The sequence below is a fragment of the Coenobita brevimanus genome, chromosome 34 (assembly GCF_032717465.1).
Source record: "Coenobita brevimanus isolate Jiangsu-jjx chromosome 34, ASM3271746v2, whole genome shotgun sequence".
Classification (NCBI taxonomy): Eukaryota; Metazoa; Arthropoda; class Malacostraca; order Decapoda; family Coenobitidae; genus Coenobita; species Coenobita brevimanus.
Genome location: NC_136987.1, coordinates 6,550,619 through 6,562,984, shown reverse-complemented (window position 1 = coordinate 6,562,984; position 12,366 = coordinate 6,550,619). Strand labels below are relative to the sequence as shown.

The following is a 12,366-nucleotide window of genomic DNA, read 5'->3' as shown; positions in this document are numbered from 1 at the left end:
ATGAATTGGAGAAGATGGGGGACGTGAAAGGTGTGTGCAAGATATTCACAGAAGCTATATGTGCAGCATGTGAGGTCATGTGTGGGGTGAAGAGAAGAAGAAAAGGAGTGCAAGGAACAGCATGGTGGAAGAATGAAGAGGTGAGACAGGCTGTGGCACAAAAGAAAAAAGCATATAATGAATGGATGAGAAATAGGTATGTGGACGAAGCTGAGAGACGGAAGAGAGAGTTATAGGTAGAGAGGAGGAGAGAGGTGAAAAGATTAGTAAGAAAGATTAAGAAGAGAGTGGATGAGGAATTTGGAAGGAATTTGAGTGTCAAGTGGAGGGAATGTAAGAAAATATTCAGGAAAGAGGTAAAGAGAGTCAGACAGGGTGGCAATGAAGTTAGTAGGGGAGTGAAAGATAAAAATGGTAGATTACTAGTTGAGAAGGGAGAAAAAGTGAGCAGATGGAGAGAACAATTTAATGAATTACTGAACATAGAGAATGAAAGTAATGCGGGTATAAGTGGCTGGGGAATGGCTGGGAGGAGGGATGTGACAAGACAGGAAGGAATCAGTTGGATGGAAGTTGTGGAAACAATGAAGACAGTCGGAAACAATGAAGAAAGTCAAAATGGGGAAGGCCCCAGGAATTGATGGAGTGTGTGGTGAAATGCTGAAGCATGGGGGAGAGATAGTAGTAGAATGGATGTGGAAGATGTGTAGATTGGCCTGGGAGGAAGGTAGAGTCCCTGAGGATTGGAATTCAGGTATAATTATTCCCTTGTACAAAGGGAAAGGGGAAAAAGAAGTGTGTGGAAATCATAGGGGCATTTGTCTTCTTAGTGTAATAGGAAAAGTATACGGTAAGATACTTATTGACAGTTAGGGAAATAACAGAGGAAATAGTTGGAGAAGAACAGGGAGGTTTTAGGAAGGAAAGAGGTTGTGTAGATCAGATATTAATTCTTATATCTTTAGTAAAAAAGTTTCTAGAGAAGGGAAAGAAGTTGTAAGCGGCCTCCATGCATTTGGAGAAAGCATATGACAGGGTGGATAGACAAGGATTGTGGAAAGCACTTAGAATATATGGATTAGATGGGAAATTGTTGAATTCTGTGAAGAGTATATAGGAGGGTGCTAAGGCTGCAGTGCATGTGGATAGTAAACTGAGTAAATTTTTCTACTTGAAGGTTGGGTTGAAACAGGGATGTGTCATGTCTCCATGGTTGTTTAATCTGTATTTGGATGGGGTTATAAAGGATATACAAGGTAGGGAAGTGGATGTTGGAGTGGCCCTAATGAGAGAGGGCAGTGTTTGGAAACTCCATGTACTGCTGTTTGCAGATGATACTGTGTTGTCGAGTGAAGACGAATGAGAGATGCAAGGCTTGGTGGATGAGTTTGGGAGAGTATGTAAGAAACGGAATCCAAAGGTGAATGTAAGGAAGAGTATAGTTATGATCTTCGAGAGATGTGAAGTCACTGAATGTACAATGAGGTTGGATGATAAGGAAATGGAAAATGTGAGTACGTTTAAGAACTTGGGTAGTGTGATGAGTAAGGATGGAAGTTTGGAGGGTGAAGTGCTTGAAAGGGTTCAACAAGGAAGACAGGTTGCTGGTTCCTTGAAGGCTGTGATAAGAAACAGGGAAGTGTGCATGGAAGTGAAAAAGTTATTACATGACAGTGTTGTGATGCCAACTCTAACGTATGGAAGTGAAGCTTGGACGTTGTTGGAGGGACACAAGTCAAGAATGAGAGCAGTGGAAATGAGTTATTTGAGAGAAGCCTGTGGGGTCACATGGAGAGACAGACTGACAAATGAGGAAGTGAAGGAGCGTTGTGGTGTGGATGTGGATGTGGCAGGAAGCGTTACGAGAAACACACTGAAGTGGTTTGGCCATGTAGAGAGGATTGAGAGTGAGAGACTGACGAGGAGAGTGTGTGAGTGAGTTGGAGGGGGAGAGAGGGAGGGAAAGGCCAAGGATGAGATGAAGGGATGGAGTGGAGAGGTATATGAGAGAGGGGTGTGTGAACTGGGAGCAGGGCAGTGAAATGGCGTGGGACAGGGTGACGTGGAGGCGATTTGTTTGTGGCCACCCCGTATGGGATTAAAGCGTCCGGCAATAGATAGATAGATAGGTTCATTCAGGTCCAGTTAGGTTAGTTTATGTTCAGATAGGTCCATTTAGGTTCAGTTAGGTTCAGTGATGCAGTTAGGTTCAGTTAGGCCCAGTTAGGTTCATTAAGGTACAGTCTGGTCCATCTTGTTAGGATAAGTTCATCAATTCAGATCCAGTTAGGCTCCTTCAGATCAGTCAACATTCAGTGAGGTTTAGGTTCACTGGCGTAATTAGGTTAGGCTAGGTCAGCTTAGGTCGCCTTAGGTCAGGTTAATAAGGAAACTGGAATAAAAAAAAGTAGGTCAAGGTCAGGTTGCTAAATAAAATAAAAGCCTTGAAGTGAAAGGGTGAAGTGCAAGAACCTTTACTAATACACACCTTAGTGAGACAACCTGCCCTGAGGAGCAGCAATATGGCCATGTAGAGGCAGAGGGAGGCGAGGTTCCTGGGGTCCACCGGTGATGTGATGAGAGGGATGGAGCCCATTTGCCAATCATGTGACAGCGTAAACGGGCACAGAAGCAGCCACGCGTTCATGGCAGGCAGGTACCACAGCGTCAGGGTCCTGGTGAGAGGTGTGTTTCGGTATCACGGGCCGGTGGAGCTATACAGAGTGATGAGATAGGGCACCTAACCTCTGATGAGTCTAGTGAAAATGATAGTAGTAGTAGTAGTAGTAGTAATAATAATAATAATAATAATAATAATAATAATAATAGTTATCTGTAGTAGTAGTAGCAGTAATAGCAGTAGTAGTAGTAGTAGAAGTAGTAGCAGTAGTAGTAGTAATAGTAGTAGTAGTAGTAGTAGTAGTAGTAGTAGTTGTAGTAACTAATAATAATAATAATAATAATAATAATAATAATAATAATCTATCTCTCTATGTATTGCCAGACGACTTAATCCCGTACGGGGTGGCCACAAACAAATCTCCTCCACGTCGTTCTGTCCTCTTCCATTTCACTGCCCTGCTCCCAGCTCACACCCCCTCTCTCATATACCTCTCCACTCCATCCCTCCATCTCATCCTCGGCCTCCCCCCTCCACCTCACTCACATACACTCTCCTCGTCAGTCTCTCACCCTCCATCCTCTCCACATGGCCAAACCACCTCAGTGTGTTCCTCCTAACGCTTCCTATCACATCCACATCCACACCACAACGCTCCTTTATATCCTCATTTGTCAGCCTGTCCCTCCATGTGACTCCACAGGCTCCTCTTAAATAACTCATTTCCACTGCTCTCACTCTTGACTTGTGTCCTTCCAACAACGTCCAAGTTTCACTTCCATACATTAGAGTTGGTATCACAATACTGTCATGTAGTAACTTTTTCACTTCCATGGTCACTTCCCTGTTTCTTATCACTGCTTTCAAGGAACCAGCAACCTTTCTTCCTTGTTGAACCCTTTCAAGCACTTCACCCTCCAAACTTCCATCCTTACTCATCACACTCCCCAGGTACTTAAACGTACCCACATTTTCCATTTCCTCACCATCCAACCTCACTGTACATTCACTGACTTCATCTCTCTCAAAGACCATCACTTTACTCTTCCCTACATTCACCTTAAGATTCCGTTTCTTACACACTCTCCCAAACTCATCCACCAAGCCTTGCAGCTCCCCTTCTTCTTCACTTATAATAGGGTCAGAAAACACCCTTTGCTTAAAATGACACAAAAGGCCAAATCGTCCACTATTATGTTTGCCTCGGTCGTTCACATGGTTCTTTCCCTTGTTTAGTTTCGCCTTGGAAAGCTAAGTACGTGGTTCTATTTGTCAGCCTTGTTCAAGTGGTGGCGCATACTGAAGCTACAGATCCTCTTCAGCATCTCTGTTCCATCACTGAACCATGAGGCAATTTTGCAGGGCCCAGTCTAAAGTCCTCTTGGTGTTTCACCCTCCACATCACACTCCTAGATCTTTCCACCAGATTTGCGTCCTCCATTCTTTCTAAATGCCCAAACCACCTCAGCCTCCCTCTGCGCTACACAGTCGTAAATTCTTCTCTCGAAACTGGTGTTCCCAGTGTTTCTCATGTGATCTTCAAAGGAATGATCGATAAAATTAGCCTACTGTTCTAATTGAATCAACTTCTTAGAGACTGGGTGTATTAGTCTAAAAACATGGTGTCTTTATCGGAAACCTCTCAAAAAAATGTAAGTCATTTAAAACTCAAGAGGTGTTCTCAATAAAAATAGATGAATGAGGAGGATGAAAAGTGTCAGATCTACTGTCATTCTCTGTAACGTATTTTGTAAAAAATAAATTTCATTCCCACAGATTACAGCAGATATAATTAGTGAAAATTAACACATGAAATTTGGGTACATAATCTAAATAGGCGATCACTTTTTCATCTTAGCCATATTACGTATAGTGTGTAAAAACAAAATATAATAGGCTCATAACATCATCCTGAGTAATACAAAAAATAAAGCCACTGAATTCAATTTAACAGGCAGCAGTTACCCACTGTTTCATATTAAAAAAAAAATTATGTAATAATATTCAGAAAAAGTTTTCCTGTTTCACTCAGAGGTAAACCCTTTTGTTAGAGACGTCAGTGACTGAACTATAATCGAGCCAATAACACGAGATCCCTAACAAATGTCAAGGGATTCTATAAAAAAGACGAACCTGTATATCACACGTGCTGTACTTGTGGTAGACCTTCATAAAAACCAAACAAATACTTGGATATTCTGAGTTTTCTACATACTTATCAAGATAAACTTTCGATAGTACTGGTGTGCTGGAAATAGGATGTTGCCAAATATTTACCTTGCGAGTAGTGATGGTGTGAAGGATGCTGGGTTGTCCTGGTCACTGAATACGGGAGGGGAACCACGCTGCAGCCACAGTCTCACCGCCAGCAGTACCGAGCCCTACAGGATACCATTAATGCGTTACAGTATGTTCAGCACGTACTGTGTGTGTGTGTGTGTGTGTGTGTGTGTGTGTGTGTGTGTGTGTGTGTGTGTGTGTGTGTGTGTGTGTGTGTGTGTGTGTGTGTGTGTGTGTGTGTGCTTATATCCCGTTCTGGACAGAAGAGAGAGATGTTTTTTATATATCCTACTCTGGTCATAAACCATTTTATATTTATCAGACTCTAAACAAACTGATGGCGAAAGGTGAATTTTTTTATGTATCAAGATTTGGAGATGGAGGTAAATGTGTACTGTTTTCTTTTATCTCTGCCTCTGAACATATAGTAATAATGGACGTTCAGTTGCTTCCTTACCATAATAGCCAGGCTGAAGAGTCTCCTTACAAGAGGTTTTAGTCCCTTTGTGGCCGGACGTCGCAGCAGCAGTCTCAAGAGGGAAAACAAAATATTAGCACACCTATTTATACTCTGTCTCTCGTTATGCTCGATATCTCACTTCTATCTTTCATGATCATCAGTACTATTCATCAGTTCACGAAACATATTATCCTCTCACTCTGCTTGATATCTTAGTGCAGTGTGACTATATTATCAGCATTAACAAAAAATTAACACCCTATTTATAGTCTGGTTCTCGTTATGCTCGATATCTCAGTTTTATCCTTCTTGATCATCAGTACTATTCATCGTACACAGACAGTATTATCCTCTCACTCTGCTTGATACCTTACTGTAGTCTTCCTGTATCATCAGCATTATTATCACAACGTCATTACTGCACAATACAGTTTCCTTTTGCACAATATGGCAACAACATCAATACAGCATCATCACCACACAATACAGAGTTCTCTCACTTTGATATCTCACTGCTGACCTACTTAACATTACAGCAACACCTTCATATAGTATCACCAACAAAGAGCATCGCCATAACACAGCATCATCAGCACATACTACACTATCTTCTCAGTCTACTTGATATCTTAATTCTCCCTCTTTTTATTATATCAGTATCGCCATATAGATTCATTATAAACAGCATCTCTCTCTCTCTCTCTCTCTCTCTCTCTCTCTCTCTCTCTCTCTCACCTCCAAACATGCGTCCTGTGCAGTATGATGTCCCACGCGGCGCACACAGCCAGAACGGTAAGAGCGTGTTCCTTGCAGAGAGTTCCCACGCCCGCTAGTACACCCGCCCCTCTCAACCACGCCCACCCCGCCCAACCACGCCCTTCCTCCTCGCCCCTCTCTTCACTCACGCACTCCTTCCCCACGCCCACGCCCTCTCCTCTTCTAGGGACGTCGAAGGTGGAGGCGGTACATGTCTGGCAGCCTTCAGAGGGAGAGGCCGTTCGTCTATCCTCAAACGCAACTTCAGGACCAAGTCCAGTCTCGTCTTCTGTGCTCGTGTCTTCTCCTGGTTCTTCTCTGTCTCGCTCTATGGCCCTGTTGGTAAAAAAAAAAATGCGATAGAGAGAGAGAGAGAGAGAGAGAGAGAGAGAGAGAGAGAGAAAGAAGGAAAGAAAGAGTACTTTTATTCAATAGTCTTCAGGAATATATCTACCTTTGTATTACCTTAGGACAGAGGTTATGCATTCACCCATGCCTGTTTGTCTGTGTACAAGATATCTTATAAAGTTGAGTTCGGATTCCAGTGAAATCTGGTGGATAGGAGGGCAGTAGGTCAAGGAAGAGCTTATTAGATTTTGAGGTGGATCCGGACCCGCATGCAGGAATAAATAAAACAAAAATAATTGGCGTTGGAGGAGGTATGCGCTCTCTTTGCCTTTGTATTAGGGCAAACAAGACCGTAGATTTATATGACTTTGTGAGGTTTCGTCTGGTAGGATGGAGAAATTACAACAGTGAATCATGAATTTTATTAGGGTTGGAGGAGGTATGTGCTCTCGGGGTGTTTGTTTCTTGCCCATGTAAAATCCTGGAGCAGCTTTAATCCCTTCAGTACCGTGATTTTAATTTCATTCTTGCTAAACACCAGGTAATGCTTGTGGCACGTGTGGTGGTGTGGCATTTGTGGTGGTGTGGCAGGTGTGTTGGTGTGGCGGGTGCGGTGATGTGGCAAGTGTGGTGTGACACACACACACACACACACACACACACACGCACACACACATTTTTTTTTTTTTTAAGCTGAAATTGCTTGATGTGGCGAAAAATTTTGCCATTTTTGCTCCAGCAAGGGATATTGCTAAAGTGAGGAAATCAGTTTTGCAACCTTAGCAGAACTGGCTGCTGCAATTATATGATCACTGTATTTGTCATTACAACATAATTAATCTGTAAATGGAACAATATATTTTTTTTTTCAGCAAACTACATTTCTTAGAAGTAACAACTATTTTCTCTGTGCAAGTGTGACGGAGGTGTGGTAGGTGTGGTTGAGGTGTTGAAGGCGTGATGGAGGTGTGGTGGAGTGTTACAAGTGTAGTGGAGGAGTGACAGGTGTGGTAGGGGTGTGGCAGGTGTGTGTAGGAGTTGTGGAAGGCGTGGTGGAGGTGTGGCGAAGGGATGGTGGAAGTCTGTCATATGTGGTGGACGTGTGACAGGTGTGGTGGAGATGTGGCAAATGACGTTCAAATGGGGGTGTGGGGTGGCCCGGCAAATTGATGGTGTGAGCGTTTGCACCTGGCCGTCCTTTGGGACTCATGTGTGGTGGCAGGTGTAGTGGTGTGTGGTGGGGATGTGGTAGAGGTGGCGGAGTTGTGGTGGATGTGGTGGAGGTGTGGCAGGTGTGGCAGAGTTGTGGTAGATGTGGTGGAGGTGTGACAAGTGCAGTTAGTGTGTCGCAGGTGTGGTGCCGAGGTGGTGGATGTGGTAGGTGTATGGGACGTGTGGGTGTGGTGTGACAGATACACTGGAGGTGTGGTGGAAATGAGAAGTAGGCGTGGAGGAGGTGTGGTAGGTGTTGTTGGGGAGTGGGTGTGGTGGAGTGACGGGTGTGGTAGGGGCTTAGTGAAGCGACGGGCGTGGTGGGGATGTGATGGAGTGACGGGTGTGGTGGGGGCGTGGTGGAGTGACAGGTGTGGTGGGGGAGTAGGTGTGGTGGGGGCATGGGTTTGGTGGAGGCGTGGGTGTGGTGGGGGCGTGGGTGTGTGTTGGCCCGGCAAATCAATGGCGTGGACGTCTGCGTCGGGCCGTCTGTTCACTTCAAGGTGAGGTGGTGTGTGGTGGCGGTGTGGTACGTGTGGTGGGGGTGTGGCAAGTGTGGTGTGGCAAGGGTGATGAAGGTGTGTTAGAGGTGCAGTGAAGGTGTGGCAAATGTGGTGAGGCTTTTGCAAGTGTGGTGGGGTGGTAGTGTTGTGGCAGATTTTGGTGGAGATGTGATGGAGGTGTGGTGGAGGTGTAGGGGATGATGCAGGTGTGGTGGAGGTGTGGGGGATGGGGCAGGTGTGATGGAGGTGTGCAGGATGGGGCAGGTGTGGTGGGGGTGTGGGGGATGGGGCAGGTGTGGTGGGGGTGTGGGGGATGGGGCAGGTGTGGTGGGGGTGTGGGGTATGGGGCAGGTGTGGTGGAGGCGTGGGGGATGGGGCAGGTGTGGTGGAGGTATAGGGATGGTGCAGGTGTGATGGAGGTGTGGGGGATGGTGCAGATGTGGTGGTGGTGTGGGGGATGGTGCAGGTGTGGTGGAGGTGTGGGGGATGGGGTGGTGGAGGTATAGGGGATGGTGCAGGTTTGGTAGAGGTGTGGGGGATGGTGCAGGTGTGGAGGAGGTGTGGAGGATGGAGCAGGTGTGGTGGAGGTGTGGGGGATGGAGCAGGTGTGGTGGTGTGGGGGATGGGGCAGGTGTGGTGGAGGTGTGGAGGATGGGGCAGGTGTGGTGGAGGTGTAGGGGATGGGGCAGGTGTGGCGGAGGTGTAGGAGATGGGGCAGGTGTGGTGGTTTTGGTGTGGAGGATGGGGCAGGTGTGGTGGAGGTGTGGGGAAAGAGGCAGATGTGGTGTGTAGTGGGTTCGTGGAAAGTGTGGTGGTGTAATGGGGGTGTAGTGTGGTGGTGAGGGTATGACAAGTGTGGTAATTTAAGCGTGTGGCAGATGTAGCAGACGCAGTGGAAGTGTGGTAGGAATGCGGCAAGTGTGTAGTTTTGGAGGTGTGGCAGATGTAGCAGGTGCGGTGGAGTGTTGCAGGTGTGGTGGAGGTATGGTTGAAGCGTAGTAGATGTGGTGGTGTGACAGGTGTGGTAAAGGTGATGGTGGCACGACAGGTATGATGGAGATGTGGCAGGTGTGGTAAAGGTGTTGGAGTGACAGGTGTGGTGGAGGTGTTATAAGCGCGGTGGAAGCGTGGTTCAGGTATGGTATGTATGGTAGAGGTGTGGTAGAGGTATGGTAGATGTGGTGGAGGTGTGGTAGAGGTGTGGCAGGTGTGGTGGAGGTGTAGGGGATGGAGCAGGTGTGGCGGAGGTGTAGGAGATGGGGCAGGTGTGGTGGTTGTGGTGTGGAGGATGGGGCAGGTGTGGTGGAGGTGTGGGGGAAGAGGCAGATGTGGTGTGTAGTGGGTTCGTGGAAAGTGTGGTGGTGTAATGGGGGTGTGGTGTGCTGGTGAGGGTATGGCAAGTGTGGTAATTTAAACGTGTGGCAGATGTAGCAGACAACAGTGGAAGTGTGGTAGGAATGCGGCAAGTGTGTAGTTTTGGAGGTGTGGCAGATGTAGCAGGTGCGGTGGAGTGTTGCAGGTGTGGTGGAGGCATGGTGGAAGCGTAGTAGATGTGGTGGTGTGACAGGTGTGGTGGTGTGACAAGTGTGGTAAAGGTGATGGTGGCACGACAGGTATGATGGAGATGTGGCAGGTGTGGTAAAGGTATTGGAGTGACAGGTGTGGTGAAGGTGTTATATGCGCGGTGGAGGCGTGGTTCAGGTATGGTATGTATGGTAGAGGTGTGGTAGAGGTATGGCAGATGTGGTGGTGGTGTGGTAGAGGTGTGGCAGGTGTGGTGGAGGTGCTGCCCTGCAAATTGATGGTATGGACATGTACAGCCTGTTGTGTTTATATTCTCACACCCGCTCGTTGACCCCCGCACCCGGCATCCTGTTGCTTCACCCACCCACCCACTCGCCCGTTATCCCACCCACCCACTCACTCATCCACACACACACACACACAAACACACACACATACAGTACCTACATCCGAACCCATGCATTCACTGACACTCCCACCTGTCCACACCACTACCAGACCCACACCTAAATCCACACCCACACTTACACCTACACCCACACTCGTATCCACACCCTCACCCAAACTTGTACCTACACACACACACACACACACACACACACACACACACACACACACACACCATAATCACACCCTCACACCTGACTCCACGCCCTCACACACTTGCACCCACGCTCAAATACACCCACAACTAAGTCCACACTCACCCCAGACCAACAACCCCACCCACACTCACACCCACACCCACATCGCACCCACATTCACACCAAACCGAAGCCGACACCCACATCCACATCCACTTACACCCACATCCATCGACACCCACACCCACACCGCACTCACATCCACATTCGGGTTCATAAGACTTAAACTGCTCTCATTGAACCACTTCAGTGCGAGTGGTCTTTCCTAAATTGAATAAAATCGTCTCGCTATATAGAAATAAAATACAAGGGATCGTCAAAGTACTGAAAGCATTATAGTGATACGGCATCACAATATTCACAATTAAGGAAAAGAACACGCGTGAAAACAATACTGTGACACTTATTCAGTAGCTGCCATGAATTATTGCCTCCGCCAACGATTTTGGATGAGGTTGTGTATTCACCCGTCTTTGTCGGTCTGTATGCATGTTTGTCCACAAGATATCTAAAAAAAAGTCAGTGATGGACTTCAATGAAATTTTGTGGATGTGTGTGTAATGGGCCAAACAACAATTGATTAAATTTGGATGGTGATCTGAGTTTGAGTCCCGGTTCAGGACTGTTTTATAATTGCATGTCTACATGATATATAAAATGTTACTGATGGGTTTCAATAAAAGTTTGTGGATATGTGGTTCATGGGCCAAGGAAGAGTTGATTAAATTTTGGTGGTGATCTGGGTTGTCTGGTATAGGCGTTGACGGAGGTGTGAGCCTTCTGTGTGCTGTAGTCTTGTTGTTCGCATCATCTCGAGAACTTACTCTTTTATTTTTATTATTATTGTCCTTGCTATCAATATGCGATATTAATTAGCTTAAGCATTTTTAAGTGGTCGGTGGGGTGGGGGGTGCCCATCATCAACTCAGTGTAGTGATGCCCTATTCCAGGGTAATTCTACACTGATTGACAAGCCAAATGATATCCTGTAAACCAGGAAATCATTTCGTATACTTGGTGGTAACCTAACGAGTATAACCAACCAATATGTGTTCCGTACATATAAGAAAGTTGGTTGGCGGAGGGTTAGTGATCCTACCCAGAAAACATCCATCCATCCATTAAAGCATCCAATCCTACGTTGCCCCATGAGAAGCGTAGGAGCCCGGGGCTAGGCAAGTTGGTCATGACATTTAAGATGCGAGTGACCAGCCTCACTCATCCCTGAGTGGCATTAGGTGAACAATAAACCCCAACCATCCCTTGGGCATAAACCTTCACTGGCTCAATCCGATTGAAGCACCACAAATACCCATTAATCCACCAGGTGCCAAAATATGGTTATATGGTTACCACCCAGCGTAGTAAATGTTTTCCTGGTGTACAGGAAACCATTTGGCTTGTCACTGAGTTTAGAGTCACCCACAGGCAGAAAGAATAGGAAAGAATGAAGGAAGGAAAGGCAAAGGAGGGAATCTAAAATCACCCATAGGCAGAAGGATGAGGAAAGAATAAGGGAAAGACAGAAGAGGATGGAAGGAAAGAAGGATGGAGGAGAGGACAGGGCAGACACCCGAGAGCAGCACTACATCAAGTGAGTGGATGATGAGCGTCCCCACCTACCACAAACCCGGAAAACAACTAAGTAAAAAAGACCAACAAAATGCCTCGGATCAGGACAGACCAACAGGTGTCGACCAAGGACAGTACAAAGAACACGTACAAAGTTCCAAATTGACGTGGAATGTAAGGGGTACAAAATGATGAGGTGAGAGAGAGAGAGAGAGAGAGAGAGAGAGAGAGAGAGATTGTCCAGGTGCTTGAGGGTGCAGAAGTGGACATATGTGGCATGAATAAGACTAAATGGAGAGGTGAGAGTGTGACAGAGTAGGAGTATGGATGGGGTACATGTGTGGGCGTAGGTGAGAATTGGAGGGTAAAGGAGGGTGTATGTATTGTTGGGTGCAAGGGATGAAAGGAGAATATAAGAGAGCATGGATCAATTGGTTCAAGGATTGT

At 46.4% G+C, this 12,366-nt stretch overlaps 1 protein-coding gene across 1 annotated transcript in view; it reads right to left on the bottom strand.

The window, feature by feature from the left end:
- LOC145396090 (protein O-mannosyl-transferase TMTC1-like) overlaps nt 1-12,366 on the bottom strand; it is a 170,788-nt gene that overhangs the window by 59,329 nt on the left and 99,093 nt on the right. Inside the window, exons 4-7 of the mRNA XM_080269556.1 lie at nt 6,096-6,331; nt 5,358-5,430; nt 4,898-5,001; nt 2,489-2,675 (exon numbers count right to left, since the gene is read on the bottom strand). Of these exons, the coding sequence (XP_080125682.1) occupies nt 2,489-2,675; nt 4,898-5,001; nt 5,358-5,430; nt 6,096-6,331 (600 nt within the window). The remainder of the gene's footprint in view (nt 1-2,488; nt 2,676-4,897; nt 5,002-5,357; nt 5,431-6,095; nt 6,332-12,366) is intronic.